We start from the raw sequence: 25,301 nt of genomic DNA, 5'->3' as shown, positions 1-25,301 counted from the left end.
GATGGCAGACAAAGACCTGATAAAGAAGGGCCATGGAGCCTGGTATTACAGGTCTGATGAAGGTCTGATTGCAATGAAATAGTTTGACAAGAAATGTGTCAACCTCCTACACAATGCCTGTGGGTTCATGCCTCTTTCATCGGTCAAACGGGGAAGCAAAGAGTCCAATGCAAAGATCACCATTCCATGCCCATCACTCATCCCTGTATATAATTAGCATATGGGAGAAATTAAACTTTCTGATATGCTATTACACCTGTAGAGTTGGACAACCATGATTCAGCTCTCCAAGACCACAAACTAAATGCTACGCCCTAAGACCCCAACGACCAAAACAGCAATGTTCACTGGCATGCTACTAGAAATAAACTGTATCCAATGCCCTGGATAGTTTTTGTTAATAATTTAATTATAATTTCAACCGTTTGGTAGAGATCAATATTTTAAAAACTACGGGGTCTATTGAAAATAAAATTGATTGCATTTCTTATTGATTTGGGTGAGTAATAACCACAAACAAAAAAAAATTCCATTGCTTTTTTCTTGGGTTAAAAGCATTACATTGTTTGCTTGTAATTTTAGTAATGATACAAAAGCAACTCTATAGGGTTCCTGTCTCTGTGTTTTTATATTTTTGATTTAAACAGTTAAAACTGATTGCACTCTACTTAGAATTAGTGATAATCTGCGAGCCTGACATAAATACTATCAAAAACACAGGTTTTTAATATTGAACCTTATATCATCCTTATTCATCTTAATCTTGGCTTTGTCCAGCCCCTCAGTTTATCCCTTTTTATGCTCATCTCCGTTTTGATTAGCTGCCCAACACAAGCAAAAAGTTTCAACAGCAGGTGGGAGAGGTCTGACATTGGACAGAGATCACTTTTCTATGACATGACAAAATAAAATTTAACACCTTTACAGGGCTGCTCTCTGATCCGCAGGTATCAAGCGTACCTGCTGTTCCTGAAAAGTACATGAATTAAGGTGTAGAGGTACTCAATGTTGCTCTAGAACAAAGGTGTCAAACATAAGGCCCGGGGTCCAGAATTGGCCCAGCAAAGGCTCCTATCCAGGCCATTGGACGGCTTTGAAATTTCCAAAGGTCAGCATGAATGTTGTTTTGGAATTTTTCCTACTGTTAAAGGCCTCACTCGCAGCCACTAGCAATGACAGAAAAGTCGTTTTGTTCACGATCAAAATTTGTTTCCTACAATGAGTCAATATTTGACAACTAAAACTGTAATTTTACAAATTTTCTCACAATTTAATCTGAAAGAGTTGGGCCAGGTCTTTTTCTTTGCTCCAGCAGCATTTATGATGTAGAAAAACTGAGCCACTGTTGAAATGTACTTTTTCTCATATTAAGATACTGCAAGATATTAAATGTGTAGTTATTCCTCCTTACTCTGACAGAAAGGAAAGTTTCACTGGTTCATCAAAGTGGTACAGCCCATGAAATAAAAACTGTTTGACAGCGCTGACACAGCAAAAACCTTGGAGGAAGACAGGAAGTGGGTGGGGGAAAAAAAAGAAAAAAAAAAAAAAAAAAAAAAAATCTGGACACAACATTAAAACCACCTGTTTTAATTTCATAATGGACACAAAAATAATCTACAAAAAGACCAACTCAGATAACCAGATAACCACGAAATGTCATTTTTACCCCCCTCATTTAAAATTAAATAAATGTCACCCACTGCTCCAGTCACATGACTTCACAATGACACGCATGGGTTTACATGTCGGGGAAATAACCTCACACATACACACACAGACCAGCAGCACCCCATCAGGAGGAGCTACACAACAATCTTTGGCGTCGTTCTCGGTGCAGCCGGTCAGCCAGACACAAGTGGAGGAGGGCAGGGAGCCGGTGGGTGGAGGAGAGACTCAGGAAGAACGGTTTCGTTAACGGAGGTATTCAGCTGAGGAGAGGTTTCACTAGCAGCGTTCAGACAGGGCGAAGCTCGTTTTAGTCTCAGGGTGTCAGCCAACTTTTCACCGTTAGCCTGCTGCCAGTTAGCCTGCTGCTAGTTAGCTGGTTAGGACTGGAAGCAATTTGTGTTCAGCAGCACATCAAAACAGTTCAAAAACAGTGGTATTTGTTTGCTATTTGCATCTATTGAGCTTTTACATTTTCACCTATGTACTTTAGTTAAATTAGAGTTGTCAGCCACAGCGCTTATAAAAGCTTTATCATCCATACTGCTGCATTCACATAATGGCAGCAGAGTCATTGCAGACTGATGGATTTAAGCAGGTTTTAGCTAGCAGCTACTGAAAACCTTATTAAAAGGTCATAAATCAGCTGTAGTAGTTTTAGTATTTTAATTTAGATCAAATATAAAACAATCTTGATGCTTAATCTAAATTTTAATGATGTACGCAGCTGTGTGCAATAATATTGTACATTTAGCTTTTTTCTTTATTTTAAAGAGCCTTACTAATGATTTATTTAAGTGTGGAGCATCCAAGAAAGAGTCTTTATATGCACACATACGGTAGTTATTATTATTAATATTTTTTTAAACCTGCATACAAAACGGTTAGTGACCCCACAAACAGTTATTGGGCTTCCTCCAGGGGCGGGGTTGAAACACTGGTAATGATAATTAAAAATACACAACTCACCATTTTTTACTAAACCATAAAACACATTTGTTTATCAAATGTACAGAAATAACAGACTTCTGTTAAAGTAACAGAGTCATTGCCATAACTATACACGCACACCGAGGACAAACCCTGAGATACTGTAAAGGGGAAATGCCATTGTAGTATTTCATAAACTGTTGTCCAGCTTATTTTAATGACACCACCTGACCAATGCTACTCTGCTACATGTGCTGCAGACAGTGCTGCGTGTATTGCAAATAGTGGACAAAACTGTATGATGATAACATTTTAAAATATATAAATATATCTATGAGAGGCCAACACTGGTCTGTGTATTGCTTGGCTGTGTAAAAATAAACTGCGGCTAATTCAGACTGGAGTGTTTGCTCTGGAGGGGGTTGTAGTACAGCAGTATTGTTGCCAGATGTGATATTTAAAAAAAAAAAAAAAAAAAAGTGATATCATGTTAATATAACACACATTTGCTAATATTTTCAAGAATTACCACCAGTAACTGTCTGGTTAACCTTCCAGTAGCATTGCACTTTAATGTTGGTTGCTAACAGTCATAAATCAGAAAAAAGAGCAATAATAACTAGCCAGCTACAAGAAAAAAAAAAAGTGTATAATGGAGACTTTATGTACCTTTTCATTAGTACATTTATAATTTATATCATAAATCTGACATTAGCAAAAATATAAATAAATGTATTGGAGTAAATGTTGTGCCCTTGTTAAGATTGCATACTGCAGTTCATCCACATGCAGACAGCTTTCATTTTAGCTTCTTGTTAAATCGGCTTTTAAATCAGTTGTCACTGTAAAACAACCCCGTGGTGAACAGGAGCAGCTAAAAGGTTCTTTTGTTAATTCTTCAACTATGTGTACAGGTGATTTAATGAAGGGGGAGTTCAATTAGAATTTCATGTGAAAACGCTGACTGAAGGGAAAACAAAAACAAAACACTCTTTAGACCAGGGGTGTCAAACATAAGGCCCAGGAGCCAGAATTGGCCTGGCAAACACTCTGATCTGGCTCAATGGACACATTTAGAAAATGTGGAGAAGGAAGGAAATCTTGGATTTTTAACAAGTTTTACAGCTTTTCCTACCAATAAAGACCTCACCCACGGCCATTCATAACATCCCAAAGTAATTAAGTGATAATTTTGTTTGTTTGTTTGAGTTGTTTACAATTACAGAAATATTTCTGTAAAATTAAAAAAAAAAATCTACAGAAAGTTCTGTAAAATTACATTTATTTATTTGATTTTTTTTTAAACAGAAAATATTTCTGTAAAATTAAGGAAAAACTAGATTTTTTTTCTGTTTATAGAAAGAAAAAGAGAAAAAAACCTTACAATTTGAGCCCAAGAGTTGCACCGAGAGATTTCTCTCTGCTATAGCAGCATTTCTTAATCACATAGAAAAACTGAGGCATATTGTTCAAATTGCCCTTCTTTTTCTTATATTAAGATATCTTAGGCATTAAACGTATAGTTAAGCTACTTTGCATTGACAGAGAGGTGAGTTTAAGTGGTCCGGCTCATTTAAGATCAAAGCAGGCTGTGTGTAAAATGAGTTTGACACTCTTGCTTTAGACTTTTTAGAAGTGTCACAGTCACTGGGGCTCTGCTTGCCCCAGGACTGGGTACTCGTTTTGTGTACCATCTTTCACGTTTTCCCCACATTCTTCTGATTGTGCGCATGCATGCTGTCTTTGCGTTTGTGTATTATTGCCCTGCACCTAAAACTCGCTTTGCTTTCTGTCTGAACGCACACATTGGGGAGGAAAACAAATATGGAGTCTCAAGTGACATAAAGAGCATCTACAAACATTCAAACTCCAGAAATGCACTGACAAAGTTGAGTAGAGGTTGAAAGCCAAGCGACGACTTGCACTTTTGCATTGAGCGTTTACAGTCCTGCATAGATCTTTTTCATATATTTTTTTTCAATACAAACTAAGGCGTCTTGTTATATTAAGTTGGTTTGAGTCAATAAGCAGATAAAGGAAATCAAAAATCTTAACATTTAAAAAAAAAAAAATTTCAAGTAGACTACAATCTTGTTTCTCCCCCTCTCTCACAGGCAATTCCTCTGTCCGCAAGAGGAGGCCAAAACTTTTTCAATTTAAGTCTTTTTTTTTTCCAAGGAAAGGTCCAGTGTGATCGTTAACAGCACCAAAAACACACCGAGCAAGAGAGGGGCGTCACACTTAACGCTTGCTCGTTATTGTGAGAGGGGAATACACGTCTTTACCCAGTCATACAGAATAATCTGGAAAGAAATTAACAGTATATTGTGTTTCTTATGTACATACACACATTTAAAATTAACCAGATCACAGTCTCTCTTCCTCTCTCTCACACACACACAGACACACACACACACACACACACACACCTTTGTCCCTGTGTAAATTACAAATAATTTATCAATATTAATTTAAGCTACTACTTAACAGTCATTTGTGGGAGCAGAGGTGACCGACGATAAACTTCTACAGACGATTCCCACGAAAGACAGAAAAACAAAAGTTCATTAGTCAGTCTGTTTCTTCTTTTTTCCTTTTCTGTACTGCAACAACGAGTCCTGTTACTCCACATGAGCTTAAATACAAATTATATTATGTAGTGTACTACTACTCTCATCTGTACCATCACCTCGCTCACACTCATTCCACAGTGATCAAGGTCAGTCATATGTAAACATGTTGACAAAGAGGAGAAAAGAAAAAAGGCAGAACAAAAACAAGTGTCCTCGTCATTCACGCCGTCTTGTTCTCATACCCGGTTTGTTAGAAAATACAGTTAAATTAAATCCTTGCCACTCGTAGCGGAGATAAACTCTTTTATGTCCTCTTTTTGTTTGTTTGTTTTTTTAAAAGGAGGCGAGGGAGCAACACCCCCTCCCCCCTTCATACCGCATCACGTCAGTCAATCAAGCCGAAGAGTCTGTTGGTGGTTGTGGCCAGGAGGCGAGGATGTGACGTCTGTCTGTCTCCTGTGCTGTTATTGTTCAGTGGGATTTCCTCTTCATGTCTCCACCCTGGCTTTGGTTCGCATCTGCGTGGAGAGGGCACATTTTTAAACAGCTGGACGATGAAACAGATCCAGCAACCTGTGGCACCAGATCACTGAAGGGCACCGTTTCTCATATTCTGTCATACGTGCACTGTTAAACCGAGGGCAGTGCGTCTACATGCATCCCAAAAGGTTCTAAACACTTAATTTCAGATGGTTTTTCTTGGAGTCGCCCCCTGCTGGTTATTAAAAAGAATGTTGGTTTCAGGCACTTTGTTTCACTTTAGGATCGAGAAAGATGTGAACAGACAATCAGGTGGAAAACAAAGATTTTTGATTTATTTAAACAAAATCCAATGTGGCTGCTGTCAGTGACTGATAAAAGCTATGGAAGTAGTCAGGATAAGTCTGTCTCAGTAAGAGGCAGACACAGCTTTCAACACTCAGAAGGGTTGAAGACTGTTTCTTGGTCTTTACTTTTTAAATGTTTATTTATTTGTCTTTACAAATGGAAATACAGAGATTGGCAGATGGCCAGTAAAAGACGATAATATTAGCCTGCTAATAATAATCAGGTTCTCTGTTACTGGCTAGACACAAGCAGAACATCTGTTACAATGTTTAGTTTGTCCTTTTCCTTACAGAAAGATTATATATTACTAAAATGTCAGAAAGGACCATCCTCCTTAGGGTCAATCTGAGGTCCTTAGAATACTTGCTAGAAAGCCTGAGTTGAACTGGTGCAACAGGCTGCAGCAGAACGATGAAAAACATTGTCTTATGAAACATGAAGGGCCGAGTGTGTGGGTGGTTCTTTGGCTGAAAATGTAAATTACTAAGCATCTTTAATTCTGGCAAACTGAGGTACACAGACGACTGGCAAATTCTGAAATTTTGGGTCAATATGAGGTTTAAAATGAAAATCTGGCTGAAAGGTGACATCTTGACGTTATTTATATAATTGTGTTGTCTTTTGAGTTTACTATAAAACTGATGGCAACTGAACTGAAGTTGCCACAGGAAGTGGCGACAGAGACAAGCTACGCAGGCCTGGTCCCTGCGATTAATTAACAGGAGTTACAGTAAATCCAAAGTGTGGATTTGCTTGGAAATGATACAGGACGACCCAGGAACAACCAACCTTAGTAGGAAAAGACATTTCATTCATCCACCTTAAACTCAGCTTATCATTTAAAACGTGCCAGTAGCTGAACGCTTGGTTTTTCCTGCTTTTACAGAACACCTGTTAAATTATTTGAATCTTTTTTTTTCCCCTAAAAATAAAAAATGACTGCTGCTGACCTGAGTAAACTTTGACCTATCAGTGTTCGACCCTTTTATCACTGCATCCATATGTGAAAGCACCAGATAAAACGCAAATTAAACTTTTGATTAAAAAGGATCAAAAACTTCTAATATGAAAAAGGTTTAATTGTTCATAAGTCAACCAGTAGGTTCCAGTTTTTGTTTTTTTTAAACAGACTTTGCTCAAAAAACGACATATCTTCGTGTTTCTACTATGCTACGATCAAACCAGAGGCATGCTGAACACCAGATACACTACAGCAAACAGAAAGTTGGAGAACTAACAAGTAACAGAGCAGCTGAGCCGACTGCAACAAGTCAGCCTGACACAGACAGATGGAGAGGAAGGATGAAGAGGAGGTGGAGGGATGCAGATTACCTGAAAAAGCAAGCTGCAAGTGAGGAGGTAGGGCAGCCTGTGACCCTGACTGGAGACTCTTATACAGATCTGAGGAGAGATGGAGGGTAGGGTGGACAAATGAGAGGAAAGACAGCAACAACCAGGGAGAACTGGGAAAAGATGACACCGTTAAAATGTGAGACCAGCAATAAAAGATAGTCGAGGATCAAAGCTGTCAGCGAGGCGAACGAGTACAAAGGGCTGAAACGACAGAGACTGGTGCAAAAAAATAAAAAAATGGTGAGAACAAAGGAGGGAGACTGGTTTGTAAAAGAGAGGGTCATGGCAGGGGAAGCACTGCTGGTTTACAGAAATACACAGTGAACCAGTAATATTTAAGGAGTCCCATTTAGTCTCTTACAAAGCAAGATTATTGTAGTCAACTAAAACTACATGTGAAAAACATTTTAATTAACCAAAATAAAAATAAGTATTTCAGAATAAAAATAGAATATCCTTAGTTTTAGTTCTTGTTAGTTTGGTAAAGATGTTATTAAAGCTTCATGGACGCGTTTATTGAGATTCTGGATGTCTACAAGACTGAGTCAACTGCATTCAAAGAGTTATGCGTCTTTATTGTTACAGCTGTACTGATTTTTCTAAATCTTGGCTCTGACATCTGCTCTCCATACAGTAATAATTAAACAGACTACAATCGGCACTGAACATTTAAGTCCTAGGTGACTTGCTTCTTCAGTTATTGCACTGAAATTCAAACTCATCTGATATTTTTAGCAGATGCACCTTTGGTAAGTTTCTCAAAATCCTACATCGCTTCGTTCTCAAGTTATTGCATTCACAAACTTGGGAGTCCACCCTCCCAACCACACACCTGGTGGTGTCAGGACAATATCAGATTAGCCTTTTACGACTGAGGGGTAAAAACTAAACTGAAACAAGAAAATCTATAATCAAATCAACAAAAACTACAACAATTCTGCTACAGTTAGTAGTAAGTATTAAAATACTTTTAAAGATGCTACTAGTTAAATTCCTATATCTGTGAAAAGGTTACCAGAGTAACTCATTTTCTTAACAGAAACCGCCAGTATAAATCCTGTACCATCTTATTTTTTGTGTTTTACCGCAACCCCCACTTAATATAACGTAGTTGCAAGTTGTAATAAAAGGCAAAATAACTTCCTAAAGTCTAACGTGTTATTGATATAGGATATCAAAGGCCTTTTATTTTAAAAAGCACAGTAAAGTCTGTCTGTTGGCGATAAAAGATGCAGGTCCCTTAATTAAGAGCCCACTCACCCATTAGGTCGCTCTGTGCTAACGGGTATCCTGAGTTGGAGCTGGGTGCTGTGCCCATTCCAGCCGCCCCGGAAGCTCCAGGAGGGCTGAAATTGAGCAACGACGGAAACTGGAAGGGTAGCGAGACAGGCACCAGACCTCCCAACATCCCGAAGCCCAGGGGCAAAGCAGAGGGGTTGCCCAGGAGGGGAGTGCCTGCAGTCGATACCTGCAAAGGAAACACAAAATATATACAAATATATTCAAAATAAAACTCTAAGAGTGACTTCCCGTTGGTGGAAACTAACCTGTGAGAGGTGTGACGTTGTGGAGGATGTGGCCAAAGTTCCTGAAGCCACCCAACCATTTCCAGCCTTTGAGCCGTGGCTGGCCCCACCCACTACCCTCTGCCTCTGCCCGTGACTGGCTGAGACTGAAGGTGATTGGGGGGTTTTGTCCGGATGACTGCAGACTGTCGAGACCACTCCCTTGTTGTTAGAGTTGTTGTTGATGCTACTGTTGCTAGTGGTGGACTGAGGTTTCTGGGCTCCAGTGAAGCTGCAGCCGCCCTGTGTTTGTTTCACCTGCCCGCCACCTGATACACTGAAGGGGGGCCGGAAAGTTTTGGGGGTTTTGGGAGAGAACTGGTGTTGCTGCTGTTGGGTGGAGATTATTTGATGGGAAAGCGGATTTGACGGTGAGGATGATGGCGAGGGGGAGGATGAGGGTGGCGGGGTGGGGGCGGGAGGCCGAGGGGTTAGCTTGATGATGGGAGAAGAGTTGCTGCTGTGCGAGGACTTGGTGAGGGTGGCCTGCATGGGTGTGATGAAGTTGGGCTGGTGGTGGAGGTGTGTGTGGGATTTACCTTGAGCGGAGTGTGTGGTATGGGAGGTTGGCGAGGGTGAGGAGGTGGCCGGTGACGGGGGGCAAAAGGACTGCAAGCCATGGTGGGAGGTAGAGTTGGAGCGGGACTGAGGGGAAGGGGAGGAGGAAGTTGTGACGTTGCTGTTAACAGCGCTGCCATTGCTGCTGGATTTGGCGCTGCTCTTTCCCAGTGCGTGACTTGCTCCCATTGTTCCCAGTATCCCCACCGGGCTAGCAAAGCCTTTCTGATGGGGGGGCAGCAGAGGGGAAGCTGTCGGAGGAGGCCGATGCTTTGGAGGAGAAGGGGAGGGGTGCGGATGCATCTTCCCCATCACTGTGCTTGGCCGGTGATTGGGTGACGCCATGGTAACATGTCTCTGAGTCTGGGTTTGGCCCATGACACCAGATCCTTTGATCGGGCCATAGTGACCGTCTGCAGTCCTGGAGGCTAACGCTAGGCCTGCTGCCTGCACGTGAGCAAGGGAGGAGACAGCCGGGGACGAGGAAGAGGAGGTAGAAGAGGAGGTTGGTAGCGTTGTTGTTGGCAAGTTCACAACAGATGCAGCTGTCAGCGGAGCACTCTCCACTTTAGACAGGGAATGGTGCTGCGTTGTCTGTGCTAACGAGGCAGAAAGCTGAGAGCCTGAGGGGTAGTGAGGGGCGACGGGTGGAGGAGAAGAGGTTGGTATTTGCAGCGGTGGGGGAGACAAAGGGCTGTCTGTGGGACCCTTGGATGCATTGCTGAGGAGGGCCAGAGCGTGGGAGATGGAGTCCAGAGAGGGAACGGTCAGATCTTCATCCAGAGAGTCTGACAAACAGATGGGCTCCGAGGAGGAGAGGGGCTGGCGGTTGGAGGTCAGAACAGATGTGGAGGTGGGCTGAGATGGGGTGGAGGTCATGCCGAGCGATGGTTTGTGGAGCCAAAGGCCCTCCTAAAGAACAGGAGAACACAGTCAGTATCACCCAAGCTCCACAAAGAAACCAGAACTTATTTCTAACCGCTTCTCTTCATAAAGTACAGCTCCAACATTTTACCCACAAAACACTTTTTAAACCCTGAACGAAACTCATAGGTTCCTTCACACAACTCCTCCTTAACATTTGAGCTTTTACTGTGAAAAACGTCAGGAAGCGTTTTTGTTTTGGTTTTTTTTAAGCAGTTTAACAGTGGCTTTATGATTCTGTGTCATACCTGTCAGACCCTTCTGAGACCTCGCCCCGTGGCCTGACTGCACCGCCTATAAATGTTACTACACCTGGCTGTATAAATCCTACAAATCACTTGTTTTTTGAGAGATACACAAATATGATACAGCTACAGTTGTATTAATGCACAAAAGAACTTCAGCCAGTGGGCTCAAATTGAACGATTCATAAAACTGCTGTAAAATAAAAATACACACACCCTTTTTTCTTTTTGATATTTTGCAGTAAATAGTCTGAGCTGTCACTCACCTTGGGTTTAGCCTTGGGTCCAGGCACCATTCTCTTTTTCACTCTGTGTGGAAAAATACCAGCAATTATTCACCCTCTTCAGCTGACATTTTACATTGACGCTCAGTCCCAGTAAAATTCCTGCATGCTCAGAGTTACGGGAGAAACAAAGGACACACTTACAGGTTTCCAGTGAGGTGATTGTGAACAACAAGGCTCTCCTTGAACAAGATCCTGAGAAACAGGCAATAAACAACAAAGTCAGCCAAAAATCAGGGTCACTGACATTAAGAACGACATCACCGAGAAAAACGGAAAACACATTAAAGTTGGATACAGTCGGTTCCAAAGGTTCCTAATGTGGATGGATTACTATTGTTGAGGGTTTACACATATCAAATAGACTTAACTGCTCTCATGGCAGCAGCAAATTTATAGTACTTTGACAACATTTAAAACACAGTTTGCACTTTTCCGCGGATAAGTGCCTCCTGCTTGTAACGAGCTGAACACACAAAAGCAGCACAGACCTGGTCTGCATCCAGCCCTTGGGCCACAGTGGTTTGACCTCATTCTCTAAGAAAGCCTTGAGGTAGTCCTCCACAGACAGAGAGCACTGGTTCTCCATCTCATAGCAGCTCAGCTTCACTCGCACTAAGCTGCACAGCAGGTTCCTGCACAAACACACACACACTCCACTCAATATTAAGGTGAAAAACAGGCTGCAGTCTCCGAGCACAAAATGACAGAAGACACTGATATGCTTCAAAGAGACAGAGGTATTTATTTTGAATTAAATGAATAAATAAATGTCTTTGTAGTACGATGGAGAAAATTAATGAGCACTTATCAGCAGTTTTATTCAGACACCATTTCTGACCTGTGGGTTTCCTCGTTATTCCTCACCATGCAGGAATAAAACTATAACTTCGGTTTTAGTGAAATATAAGTAGGAAAAAAAAAAAAAATGGAGAATGGTGAAAAGTAAAAGCTCTTTCTCCAGGATGTGAAGTGTTAATCCTGCAAGCTCTGAACGGACATAAATTGTTTACAGCCTGTATGAGCTCGGTTTACTAGATTAAACACCAGCGGTGGAGAACAAAGGGGAAGATGAAAACAAAAAGAGACGAAGAGAAAACAAATCACTCCACACAGCAGCACAAAGACGCTGAACGGCATCCGGCCGGCTCTTCCAGCAGGGCAGACTCGGATCATTACCTGAGCTTGTCGTCCCAGACAAACTTCTTCCGAGGTCCCACGATTCTCTTCCCAGGTTTCTCCTCATCGTCCTCCTCTGAGCCGTTCTTATCGCCTTCCTCTGACTGCTGTCTGCAATAAAACACAGATATAAAAGTGAACATAAACGGCTTGAATAAACCATTTTTTCCTCAAGAAATTAAAGTCAACAAGATGCTTTTATGCATTTTCCATCCAAGTTTTTATATGCGTTATGCTTTGAACGTCGTACGGTAGCAGTATTCGGGTATGTATCCACAGGCAGCATTTTTAAGACTTCTTTTACATCAGTGTAAATAAATGGATGTTTCTCCCCTGCTATTATTAATAGTTTTGATATTATAAGTCTCCCTCCATCTCAACTTAACTGACAAACACAGCAAGGGAAAAAAAGCTGCTTTGCACTGACTGGACTTTGAGCACCGTTAACTCTGATCTTCATACGATTTGCATAGAAGACAAATGCTGCCAGTGTGAAAACGGCATCGGGAACTCCGATGACATGGGTGGATGGAAAAAAGATTATCAGGAGAGTTCACATATCACTTCTTTTAAAAGAGCTGTCCTCAAACTGCTTTCAGAGGACTGCTCACCTTCTGGAACAAAAAGGACTGACTTACTTTGCAACCTTAGCCATGCACTCCATGTTATATTTCGCTATCTGCTCAGGCATCACACTGCACACTGCTAGCTTCAGCTTCAAAAGTGGTGTCCGCAGTCGATCGTCCTGAAAGAAAAAGCAGAAATGGATGTAATGACAAAGGGAATGAGAGGTAGAGAAAAGAAAGAAATTAGGAGGAGGGAAGAAATTAAGGTCGGAGTGAGGGGAGTGGGGAAAGAGAGGCAGCAGAAGTGAATGAAGACTCAGAAATGAAAAAGTTAAGAGACACAAAAAAAGGCGAGAAAGGGGAATAATAAAAAAATATGATGGAGAGTTAAAGAGCGAGACAGAGGGTCGGGGTATGTAGATTTATTTTGTCAACAATCCAACATTAATGGCGCATGACAAAGAAGACCTTTGGAAGCCTGCTTTCAGCTGCAAACCTCTCTGCGCTAGTCTGCCCACGCTGAGATCCCTGCACGTTATTAACGGAAGCACCGAATACAGCTAGGGATTAACCGCTGCGTGAAAAAGGCAAACGTGACAGGGACGAACAAGGGGGGAGTTCTGGCGATGGGTAGGAGCTCAGAAATATCTCGAAAGAGCTCAAAAGAAACAAATAGAGTTAAATTTCAGCATCTCCCTGATGTGTTGGCTGTGAAAGAAAAAGCTAAAAGCTCAGAAAAAGGAGCATGAAGCTGTTAAAGGATCAAAAGATATTCATTTATCACAGAAGAGTAAAAAAAATTTTAAAAAAAGGTCAAAACCGTGTCATCTTTGACCAATCCAGTCCTTTGCTTTATGTCTCTACACTAAACATCTAACAGTAATTTTTGATCATTGCACTCTTTATGGGTCGTCTGTTTTAGGGGCAATTTTTGACTTTCAGGAAAAGAAAAAACTGGACACCCACCCAAATCACACACTGACCTGCAGGATGTGTTAAAGAAGGCCAGATTTGAGCCATGCTGCGTGGTGAGATTTTCAAAGCCCCTCCTGAATCTTTTAGTGGCCACAGAGCAATAATAAAGGCTGAAGAAGGACACCCCCCTCCTCCTGCACTCAATCACTTTTTAGATCAGAGTGAGGATTCACAGCTTCCTCTCCTCCACAGTAAAGCTTTAACTCACCTGGATGTTCAGGCTGAGCTTCTTCAGGCGTTTGAGGAGCGCCTCTTTGTTGCACGGCACAAACGCCTCCATGTGGGAGTAGATTTCTGAGCGCACCTCGGGAGGCTGCTCTTGGACCTGCAGCTCAATACTGAGAGAAGGGAGAGAGAGTCCAGATTGTCAGAAAAGCGGTAAAAAGAAACAAAAGAGACGAGACAAGAGAAAAGACGGAAGTGCCAGAGGAATGAAAGCAGGGTGATTGAAATGAGAAGCATGTCATTACTGAAGAAAATGAGAGACGGACAGAAAACAAAACACTTAAAGATGGCAGCAGCAGAGGTGACGAGGGAAATCTGCTTCCAAAAAAGAAAAAAAAGAAAGAAAAAGGGAAATGGAGAAGAGTGTGCTGGGATTTGGCTGACGGTGATTTAAAAGCTGTCCTACTCACTCCAGGAGAATGTTATTCATGTCCAGGGTGAAAAATTTCTTCCTGCCCTCCTGATCAAACTGCCGCGAAGCCTGTGGGAGAAAGGTTGAGTCAGCATAGAGCACTGTGCCATACGCTGTAAATACATATACAACACTGCAGTGTGCAAACACTCCTCTACCTCCACACAGCTATACATGACTCTAAATATAACAATAAACCTGTAAGCAATTATGGTTAAAGTGGAATTTGAGCTCAGCTGAAAAGTGTCGGTGTAACTTTAGCACAGACCAAACGACTAAAAGAACAACATGAAGAAGAGTTACACTTCCCAAACAACAGCATGATTTGGTGTCATTTTTGGCCTGTATTCCTTGTGTTTAGAAAGTGTACAATTTACTCGATCAATTAAAAAACCAAAAAACCTCACTCTTGCTGTGATGTTACTGCAGAAAACCTCTCTTCACTGCCCTGCTTCTTACTTTTCAGTATTAGTTATGACACCAGATTCAGCTGCAGTCTACACTAATAATGCTCATAGTCTGTTACTTCTCTGCAAGCCTGTGTGGCCACCAGCAAAGGAAAAATAAAATATGTGGGTTCTTACAGCGCCGAACACCAAACCTGTCCGTGACCTGAAGTCAATAGGAACCTTACTGTATCAAAGTCACCATATTTTTTTAATTGTTGATTCAATTCAGTTTTAATTATTAAGCACCAAATCACAACAGCAGTTGCCTCAAGGTACTGCATATTAATAATACAGAGAAGATGACAACAATCAGATGAGCCACAATGAGCGACAGTAGGAAGGAAAAACTCCCTTTTAACAGGAAGAAGCCTCCAGCAGCACTGGGCTCTGCGAGGGGCAACCATTGGTAAGAGCTGACTTCACTATAGCAGCTTTACACTGGGTGGCTTGCTCCTTAAGCAAACTTTCTTCTGATTGGCTGCCCCTCACAAACAGGTCTAAATAGCAGGTAAGTGAAGCTTGTGTGCCATATAAGGGATATCTGCTCTTTCTGACATCAAAAAGAGCCAAGAGCAGAAAAAAATATTGAAAACAGTGTTTGGAGCAGTGTTACAGGGATTACTTGGACATACTGATCTCATTATTTGAATCTTTGGCTATGTTTTTAAGTGCTGTCTGTGGTAACCGTGTGTATAGAAAATTTAAAAGGAAAGCATAATAGGTCCACATTTAAAGAAAATACTCCCCTCATGTTATCTTTGAATCAACAACAAAAACAAATATATTTTACCACTATTTTTATTTTTATTTCTCCCCTCTGGCTCAGTCTGCTCTTCTCCACCTCTGAATCCATCAATCCTCTCCATTGTTTTCCTACCTCTCCTTACATGTTTACCAACATCTATAAAAAGATGGGCGGCTCTCAGATATAAGAGCAACGAGAACATAAGTATATGTTGAAGAGGTAGTGGTGAGAGGTCTGCTGCTGTTTTAGTTACATAAAACCCCCTCAGGGCTCAGCCACATTTCTCCAACGCTTTAGAGACTTTTCTCTCCGGACTAAACAGAAACAATAAACATCCTCTGCCACTTCCTCAACTGAATGGCATTTGTGTTTAACTTCAGTGAAGAGGTTTCACAGGTAATTGCAGTCGCCCACTAACAGCCTACAGCTGACTCACCACCCGCAGGTCCTCGATGCGTTTAATAAGAGGAGCAGGCAGTCCATTGGGAAGCGGAGGCGGCGAAAACAGTCTGCTGGAGGGCCCCGGGCCACGCCCTTGGCCACCTCCTCCTACCGCTTTATGAGTTGGCACACCGACTCCCAGTATGCCATTCTCTCTGGCCGTCGCCATGGCGTGCTGCTGGTTGGTGTCCAACAAGCTGAAGTCCAGGTCGCCCAGGAGGTCCTGTAGCTCCTTCTCGTTGGCTGAGCCCAGCAGTGACATCACAGCGGGGTCCGAGGTGAGGTCTGCCAGTGAGAGGTCGTTGGCGGCTGTGTTGTCCTGCAGGTGGGTGGAGTTAGAAGATAACAGGTGGTTCGTTGTATTGCCAGAGTGGGGCTTGTTAGCCACGCTTCCTGCCAGGCCAGAGTGAGCCATGTTGGGGTTTCTTTTCCTCATCTCTTCCTTCTCGCGGGTGAAGCGGCGGAGCATGGTCGCTAGATACAGAGAGTCCTTTATCAGCTTCTTTCTCTTCTTCTTCTCCGGTCGGTGGAGGCTGAGAGCTGTGACTCTGTTGAGGGAAACGAAAACATGATGACTGCAGTGCTTCTTAAAATTTTCTTTCATTCAGAGCCCAAACAGGTCACGCCTACAATTTTCAGTCAATCATTAAAAATAAAGATGGACCCAAGCTGAATTTATTGAAGTGAAGGTCAGCGACGTTCATCTTTTTTCTTCTTGATGAATCATTGACCAGTTTCACTCCATTTCCCCCTGATTGTCTATGCTCCCTCTGCCGTGACTCTGTGCCCCACATCACTGTTTCAGAGCCACTGGATTACATCCACATTTGTATCCAAGACATAAAGAAGAACTCAAAGAACTATCAAAATCAGAAAACTCAATAAAATATCCATGCTGGTGTCATTTGCAGTGGCAAAGGCAGCTTGCTCAGGTTTCTCAAACCTTGAATACAGCCTCATCTGGCTGATTTACATTCACAAACATATCAGGGACAAAGTTAATCAATATCACTTTAATTCAAAAGTTCAACATTCACAGAAAATACCTACAAGTTCAAAGAGACAGTCAAAAAAAAAAAAACTTTCCAAAGCCCAATTCCTTATTCTCAAATCTTTCTCACCTTTACGCTGCTTTAACAAAAGGTCATGAAAGTTGAACAAAAGTCATTTTAAATTAAACTTAACCATTTTCTTGTAATTAGTTTTCATTAATGTAGCTTTGCAGGAAGATGATGCCCATGCTCTTAATCCCACCTTCTAAGCTCTGATTAGCCAACTGCCTCTCCAGCTGCTGCAAACAACCATAAAGGGGTTGCAGTAAACCCATCTGAATGCTTAAGCAAATCTGAAATGTGGGCGGCTGTTTTGAGGTCTGAAACCAGGCGAGTCCACTCCATTTTGAAAAATCTTAAACTCACCGGCCCACGTAGGACAAGGCACCAATAACGATCTTTTCACAGACAAACTGAGGCATCGACACGTGCTGACAAAGACAGATATGAGGCAAAAGTGTGGGGATTCAATGGGATTAACCTGCAGTCTGCTCTCAAAGGTCTGACACACATACACTCCCATATATAACATCATCCATTTAGCAATGGCACAATGGCAATAGCTGTGGCTATTTTTAGACGTAGTATTCAGGATGGAGGGGTGTTGGAGTATTCGGCATATACCAGCATAGATAATGGAGCATTTCCTAGAAGGTGGCTTGCTTGTCACAGCAGCTGCGAGCAAGTCTCAATAAGCACCCCTGCCTCGTGATAGACGTACGAGAGCGTCCACAGAAAGGCAGAGGGGTGTAATGTCACACAGCGTGGCGGTTTGTTAGAGGGGTTAAGAGCACACAGATGCCTCGTTGCATATTTGTGGTGGCCCACAAATCACTGGGTGTCTAAAAAGGTCAGGAGAAACAGCCTGTCCATATATACAGGAAGAGACACATCTTCAGAATAAATCACCTGATTAGGAATATTTTCTGAGAGCTGCATGCAAAGCGATGTCCTTCAATTCAAGAGTTTTGGCTTGCTCAGCTTTTCATAAGCCTCACATTGAGCTTAATAATAAAAACCACACAAGCCCCGACACAAACGGACAGGGAGTAATATTACACAGCCACGGTTCTCACCCCTGTTTGGGTACTTTATTCTTCTTCGTGCTCTTCTCCTCCAGAGCGTTTCCTTCTTTCTTCTTCCTCCTCTTGATCACCTGCTCGCTGTTGTCATTCAGCTTCTGAAAAAGCCACAACAACATACGCTCATTAATTCAGATAAACAGCAGACAATGACTGATAACGAATTCGGTGTGAGCAGCGCTCCGTGCGGATCAGTATGCTCTTATTGATGTGTTGAGTGATGCTGTCAACACTGTATCTTGCTAACCCAGATGAAAAACGGGCTCTTGCTGGATGTTAGGACTGCAGCGTCACATGGTCTGATAAGTAGAGTTCAGTTAACGGGGTTTAGCTCAAAGTTTGAGCACCTTGCAGTCGCCCTGGGTCATTAAACTTGGTACAGGCAGATTTGTTTTGTGTTTGGGAAATAAAAAAATAAAAAAAACATTAAAAGCTACATTCTAACATCATCACACCAACATGCTGACGCGAACCAGGTATGTTTGTTTACCCTTTAAATTTCATGGCAAGAACAACCTGGGAACCAGACAAAGCTGACGTTTCATTTCCTCTGCCCCGCCGCCCGCCCGCCATGTTTTTATGGTGACTGACATCTTGGTGTGCTGTAGTACATTTGCATTTTTCCATCACTCTGAGTTACGTCATGCATTTCGTTGCCGTCCTGATAACATGAGACTCGTGTCTTTGTCCATATTAATTGGTTACGGTACGGATTTTAAATCAGCCAATCAGAATGTGACTTAAGTGCAGACTTTCAGTTTTAATTGAAGGGCGTTTACGACATGTTTAAGTGTTTATTAATTAGAGAATTTTTTTGGTTTATACAAAATCCCCATTATTATTATCATTATTATTATTATTACTACTATTACTTTATAGCTTTTCACTTTAAGAGATGTGAGTATAAGTAAGAGAGGCCATCATTAAGTGGAAAAAAACAAATAAACCTGTCAGACTGGTTTAAAAAATAAAATAAAAATTTAAGAGCAGCCAATCTACAATACAGTACAAAGGATGAGTGCACTAACCAGCCCAGCAACACCAGAAGTCCTGAAAGGCCACAGAATTATTTCCATGGTCAAGAAAAAGAACTTTGCAACTTCTAACCAAAGTCAAGAAAAACTTTCAAGCTGGTGTTTGAATCATTGCTAAGATCTACAATCAAGAGATGCCTTCATGAACAGAAGATGCAGGAAGACCAATTTTGACTTTGAAAGGAAAATCTCTGCACTGCCTGCACACTTCTGAAAAAGAAGAATTATTAAATACAAAACTGAATGCCAAACGACCCACAAACAGCAGTAAGTGAAGGGGACTGCAGGAAAGGCCTAGCAGAGCATCTCAAGAGACAAAACGGGATTTGGTGATCTCCATGGATGTTAGTTTGTTCAGTTACTTTTGACTTTGAAAAAAAATCAGAAACACTTTAAAAAAGTGTCTGTTGATCCTTAACAGTAAATGCTAAATTTGTGTTAATCCTCTTAAATCAAACTTAAGTCACATCCTGATTGTTTGGTTTAAAATCCATTGTGGTGGTGCACAGAGGCAAAACCCAAAGACTGTCCAGCAGGTTGTGGACCTAACGCTATGTTGCAACTGAGTTTCTTTCTTTGATGCTTCATGTTTTGATTTTATTTGAATTGATTATCTGCACATTGTTCTTTTTTTTTTGCTATCAGCCTGTCAGTCACCAGTAAAGCACTCTGAACTGCACGAAACACGCTACAGACAAAGTTTACCAGCGGAGTGATCCAGCCAACTTTGAGGCGTAAAGTTAGTCTTTCTCTTTTAGGTTTTAGTATTTATTTAACAGTTTATTGTTGCATCTGGATTTTAATGGTGAGGGTGTATTTATTGTGCTGGCTTTCTTATCTTTAAATTAAGAACCACTGAAGGTCTTAATTTATCACCCTTTGGAGTCGAATTCCATTTAACTGACTCAAACACCGAAATATTGAAATATGCTCAGGTAGTCTCACCTTGTCCTCCTCTCCCTCTGATTCAGAGGCCGCTCTGAACTGCAGCGTGCCAGTGTTGATGTAAAATCCCCCCAGCTTTGTGGTGAGCGAGGCGGGCACCAGCTCGTCATACTGAGGAAAACATTAACAAAGGAAGACAAGCCTCAGTGTGAATTTACACGACTCTGGTAAAGAATAATGCCACTTGCACCGCAGCTGTCTGCAGCTTTAAAAACATTTTGAGTAACTGGTAATGTGTCACCAAGCAGCTGCTGGTCAGTGAAACTGAGGGTGTTAACTGTGAGCCAGAAATAAATAAATCAGTAAAAGAATCCCAATCCCCTCCGGGCCACAGATGAAAACAATTTTCCCATCATGGCACATATCAAAACAAAAAGGGGGAAAGAAATAAGTCAAACAGTGTGCAGCCAATTTGTGAGCAGAGAGGATAGCTATTTAAAAACACCAAGACAAATATCATATAATGGCAGGGAATCCATAAAAGAGCATAATTCTAGCTATTACAGCCAGACAGAGAGTGACATCCTCCGAATACTGAGTTATAAACACTGAGACAACAACAACAACGTATTCCTGTTTGGACACAAGGAGCACGGACGTCTTCATGAGTCATGAGGACTGTTTTAGACTGCAGTCTCAGGTTGGTTTAATAAAGGACAACTGTCTATCTTTAGAAGTGCCACTGAACGTACAGTTTGGAAACATCAAGGCAGGAAATAAATATTTAACCACAGAGGGATAATGTCTACCTCCACACATCGAGACCAAACAGCAGCAGTTCAGGAGCGTAACGAGGACATCAAATAAATCAGCAGATAATAAGGGAGCGAGGAGACTAGCATGCCACATTATTATAGAGACAAACTCAGACACTCCACTACATGAAAGTCTTAGAAAACAGACACACGAGAGGGAAAAAACACCTCGTTAGTCATGAAGAAAGGAATACTCACAGCCTCAGAGTTGTCTATAAAGGGGTCTGTCTCATCGTAGCCAAACCCAATATCGATCAGATCTTGCATTCGATCCTTCCTCTTCTTCTTCCCCACGTTCCCCTAAAACGTTTTTCATAGAATTTAATTTTCATTTACAAGCAGAACACAACAGTTTTCTTCTCTGTAATCCTCACATAACCCAAAACCATAAAACATTAGCACAGTGAGAACTGAGGAAATATTTGTAATACTTTTGTTTTTGGGACGTTTGGCGCTCTGATGAGTGCAAAAAAAACACACTTGGACCCCCACAGAAACAAATCCAGTCTGATGGATAAATCACTTCACCTAATTATTTTAAAAATTAAAAATAACAAAATCAACGGATAATTTGTCTTTTAAGTTACTTAAAGATATATGGCACAAACAGTAATAAGCATGAATATTTCTGTACAGTTTATTGCTTAAATATGAAATATCTGCCACAAAGACCCTGTAGTGCTGAAACCTTAGATAGAAGCAATAATTCACTCGAGGTTTGACAGTTTTTTCATTACAAAACAAGAGTCTGGAAATACCAAGCATCCCATAAAACTTTTGGAAATAAGTGTAGCTTAACTTAAACTTAAAAACCATAAGTTATTAAAACTAACACTAATATGTTTAACTAATAAAAATTAGTGACCATCAGCTTATTGGCACACACATATCTGTGCGTGAGCCGTTGAGCTACAGAGCAAGAAAAACATTATTAAAGTGGACTTATGCACGAAAACTTATTTACACTACTGAAAGAACACTTTGCTATCCATAAGTCATAAATTTAATGTTAATACCTCAAAACTTCAACTCTGCAATTCAAAATGTCATTAATTTCTTCTAAGTTTAGAAAACCCACCTGGACATTTTAGGTAACAACCTGAAATTTTGATTTATACATGTTAAACGTTTATTTCAGTGGCTTGAACAAGCTTTGATTTCCAGAAAACTAATTTTCAGATCCATATTTTTAGCGCTAGAGTGTAGAGTAGCTTAGCATGATTCGCAGCTCAAAATAATCTTTGCTTATCCTTCCCACTTCCCTTAACCCAGTGGTTCTCAAACATATTCTGACATTCAGCAGCCAGACAGTTTGTGCTCCACACCACAATTTTTATTAATCAGTAATATTTAAAAAAAATCCAAGATTTTTTGTTAAATTAAAGGTCAATGGAGTAGGATCAGCAAGCTCTTTGGTTTTTCTTAATAAATAAATAAATAATTAATAATCACAATCATTCACTTCATATTTGTCACTTGGTTACCAGCTATACAGCCCATTGTTCAAGAACCACTGCTTTAAGTCGGCTTTCTTCTGATTGGCTGTCATTGACAATCAAAAGGTTTGAACCTCAGGTGGGTGGAGCTTCTGTCCCCACAGAGTTGTGTGGCTAAGGTGACCACAGTAGTTTACAGACACGTGATTTTATGAAACCTGTCCACATTTAATATCAATGTCCATGACTGTACGAGCAGACAGTATAATGAGGCCCTTTAACATTATTTAGAAACCACCACTAATTTAAAGATTTACTTTTCAGCTGTGAAATTTGATCCTCATTGAAAAATCCTACAACAAACATGGAATTTTAAAAAAAATTAATCAAACCACTCACATATTTATTTTCAAACTTCTTAGCCAGGGCTTCAACCTGGAGCCGCTCTCTCTCCTCATCATTGAAGGGGTCATCGGGATTGCGGGCTGAAGTCAAACTTGGAGCATTATTCTTTGCCTGGAAGAAAATTTGAACAACAAAACAGTGAACAGGAATGATCGGACCCCTGGGGCAAAGTCAAACAGTTGCAGTGACTCAGTCCAATCAGAAATGTATCAACATATTATCACAGCAGCCTTAAATAAGTGAACAGCTGCAAGTGAGTGCTGGTACAAATGCTCAAAATATTCCCAACACGGTGCTGGCAGGACTACTGTTTGGCCCCAAGTAAGAAATATTTAATTAACTTTTGGTTTATAAGCAGAAACCAGATGATCCAGATGTGCACAGATTGACAATGTGGCGAGCTTGTCTTTGATCTCACTGCTGACATTTGCCTCACTCCCATGTTACATCCTGGTACTTCCATCAGCAATGCTCTCTCATCTATCTATCAGCCGCTGCCAGAGGGCCAAACTGCATGTGGCATTTCCAAGTGCTGTAATGGCTGTGTGACTGGGCTGTTGCTGGGCAAGCCTGAGTGGAAAGGACACAGGTAGCAAAGCAGCACAAGACCAGCTTCATCCCTCTCTACATGTGGAAGAGAGGCGGGGGAGGAGGTCTCCCAGCCCTCTGATTTAAAAAGCTAGAATCTGTGAGAGCTCAGCAGAAGTTGGACGTGTTGGATTAAAAAAAGAAGATGAAGAAATGCTGCTCTCTTTTGTGCTGGTCAGTTTCAACCACGCTATGCCATCGAAACACAAGGTGCACCCCCCTCTCCAGCTAACTTAGCAAACAAGTCCACACAAACACTTCCAAGAGCGATAAATTAACTCTGGCTCCACTCTCTCTCCCCCGGCCTCGTAATGCTGCTTAAACTCGGAGATCCTACCTGGAGGTTCTGGATGAGTTCCCCGTAATTAAACTCGGCGGACGAGCGGTCGTCAGGCTCGGACAGGGGCAGGTTTAGCCTCACGGTCGCCCTCTTTTCGGCTGCAGCCTTGTCCCTGTCGCCGGTTTTAACGAGGCGACCGTTGCTGGCGGCACCTCCTGCCCCGGTCGCTGCCTCGACCTCCCCGGCTCTGTCGAAGTTGAAGTCGGCCTCATCCTCCAGCCGCCGTTTCCTGGACTCCGCGGCGGCTCCAGCTGTGAAGGCCGAGAGGGTGACAAACTGCACTTTTCTCGGTTCGGCCATTTGGATGAGCTGCCTGCCTGAACCTCGCTCCGGACAGACAGCGACAGCGAGGAGAAGAGCTACTTCGCGAAACTACTCCAAATTGGTGGATTGAAGGCGGTTTCGCGGAGCTCCGACGGCTGCTCGGTGCCTACGCGGACGTTACAGCCTCCTCCGCGGCATACGGATTAAACTCCAGGGGATGCGACGCTCGGGGAAAAGTTGTTTTTTCGGCAGCTACTCGCATCCTCGATTTGCTATGGGACTGAGACATTCACAGGAGCCATCTTGGGTTTCGGGAGTAAATAAAAATCAGAAGAGAGAGGGGTCGCTGCGCCTGCGCGTACGCACTAAACGGAAGCACAGTGCCACAGGGGGGTCATCGTGTCCAATCAGCGCGTGGCCCGATCCTAAACCCGCCTCTGTCACAACAGGCTATAATCACAACACCATCAGTACAATAATGACCTTTATAAAGTGTGTGAGTGAAGAACAGGCTGTGTGGGGACTCTGACCGCGTGCCGTGTGCGAATCCACAGCTCTCACCTGGACCTTTTCATTTAGTCTATTCAGGGGAAAAAAACGCTGAATCGTGCATTCTTGCACGCGCTCACTCTCAAACATCAAATCGTAAAAGGGAAGAAGGCGAGCCAGATGATTGGCTGCTTCAGATAACCATCCTAAACCAGCTGATTTATCCACCTGTTGATGCACACTGTAAGCAGAATCCCAATAAAACGCGTGTTCACATATACTCTAAGAAAAGTATTTTCCCCCTTCCTGTCAAAGATAAGAGTAAATCTAAAATGCAGTTTTTAAATTATGATTTAATTTATCAAGGGGCCCTGTGTGGAAAAAGTAACTCCCCCCTAGTCAAAGGCCACTCCAAAACTAAAACTAAAATAATGTGGGCCATGATTCCTCCACAATGATGAGAAGCATTTATTGCCAGAAACACTAGACTGCAGTTCTTGCTGCCAAGGGTGGCACGAACAGGTATTAGGTTTAGGGCAGGGATACTTTGTCACACATGCCAGGTAGGTTTAGCTTTTAAAATATGTTTGATGAGCTGAAACACGTAAGTGTGACAAATATGGGGGGAAAGTAGATAAAGTAGATAAACTGTTTCAGGCCTAAAGAATCCAGGTGAAAAGAAAAAGTTCAATCATATACATATTTATTTTGTAGGTTTGGCTTCAGCCAAATTCCTCATAAGGAGTCACTGTGAGATGAAGTCAGAGTTTGAAAAATATTCTTTGCCTAAATAATAAAACTGTAAATAAATGAACACCTTTTAAATCAAGGCTTTGTGTCTTCAACCTCTTAACCCTGTAATCCTGTATGCTTTTCCTGCATGTTTTAATCTTTTCGTTAATTTTTAGCATGACTATAATAGCTTTATATTTCTCTGCCTGTGAAGCACACTGAATTGTCTTTTGTCCTATACAAATATATTCGACTTGAA

At 41.8% G+C, this 25,301-nt stretch overlaps 1 protein-coding gene across 2 annotated transcripts; it reads right to left on the bottom strand.

Moving 5' to 3' along the window:
* Nucleotides 1-1,574: 1,574 nt before the first annotated feature.
* On the bottom strand, nucleotides 1,575-24,219 carry ubn2a (ubinuclein 2a). 2 transcript variants are annotated; one of them, XM_085459757.1, is made up of 17 exons: nucleotides 23,555-24,219; nucleotides 22,624-22,740; nucleotides 20,987-21,088; nucleotides 20,034-20,144; nucleotides 18,049-18,152; nucleotides 15,916-16,468; nucleotides 14,284-14,354; nucleotides 13,857-13,986; nucleotides 12,746-12,852; nucleotides 12,108-12,218; nucleotides 11,420-11,563; nucleotides 11,073-11,123; nucleotides 10,911-10,953; nucleotides 8,900-10,387; nucleotides 8,613-8,820; nucleotides 7,332-7,400; nucleotides 1,575-5,689 (listed from the first exon to the last, which is right to left on the bottom strand). In XM_085459757.1, exons 1-17 carry the CDS (start codon nucleotides 23,855-23,857, stop codon nucleotides 5,643-5,645), a joined length of 3,759 nt encoding a protein of 1,252 aa, XP_085315883.1. In that variant the 5' UTR covers nucleotides 23,858-24,219; the 3' UTR covers nucleotides 1,575-5,642. The 2 variants fall into 2 exon arrangements, with proteins under 2 accessions (XP_085315883.1, XP_085315884.1); XM_085459758.1 differs by lacking the exon at nucleotides 7,332-7,400.
* Nucleotides 24,220-25,301: the final 1,082 nt, after the last annotated feature.

The sequence above is a fragment of the Copadichromis virginalis genome, linkage group LG6 (assembly GCF_057382275.1).
Source record: "Copadichromis virginalis isolate Kocher_CV1m ecotype Utaka linkage group LG6, C_Virginalis_male_GT1.1, whole genome shotgun sequence".
Taxonomy (NCBI): Eukaryota; Metazoa; Chordata; class Actinopteri; order Cichliformes; family Cichlidae; genus Copadichromis; species Copadichromis virginalis.
This window is presented reverse-complemented; position numbering and strand designations above follow the sequence as displayed.

What these genes read in the sequence shown, in the direction of transcription:
- ubn2a (XM_085459757.1), bottom strand. Translation starts at nt 23,857, where the DNA reads ATGGCCGAACCGAGAAAAGTGCAGTTTGTCACCCTCTCGGCCTTCACA. An exon ending in AATAAAGTACCCAAACAGGG is followed by an intron (nt 16,469 to 18,048) that starts GTGAGAACCGTG and finishes TTCCCTCAACAG; the next exon opens with AGTCACAGCTCTCAGCCTCC. An exon ending in AAGGGCTGGATGCAGACCAG is followed by an intron (nt 11,124 to 11,419) that starts GTCTGTGCTGCT and finishes CCTGTTTCTCAG; the next exon opens with GATCTTGTTCAAGGAGAGCC.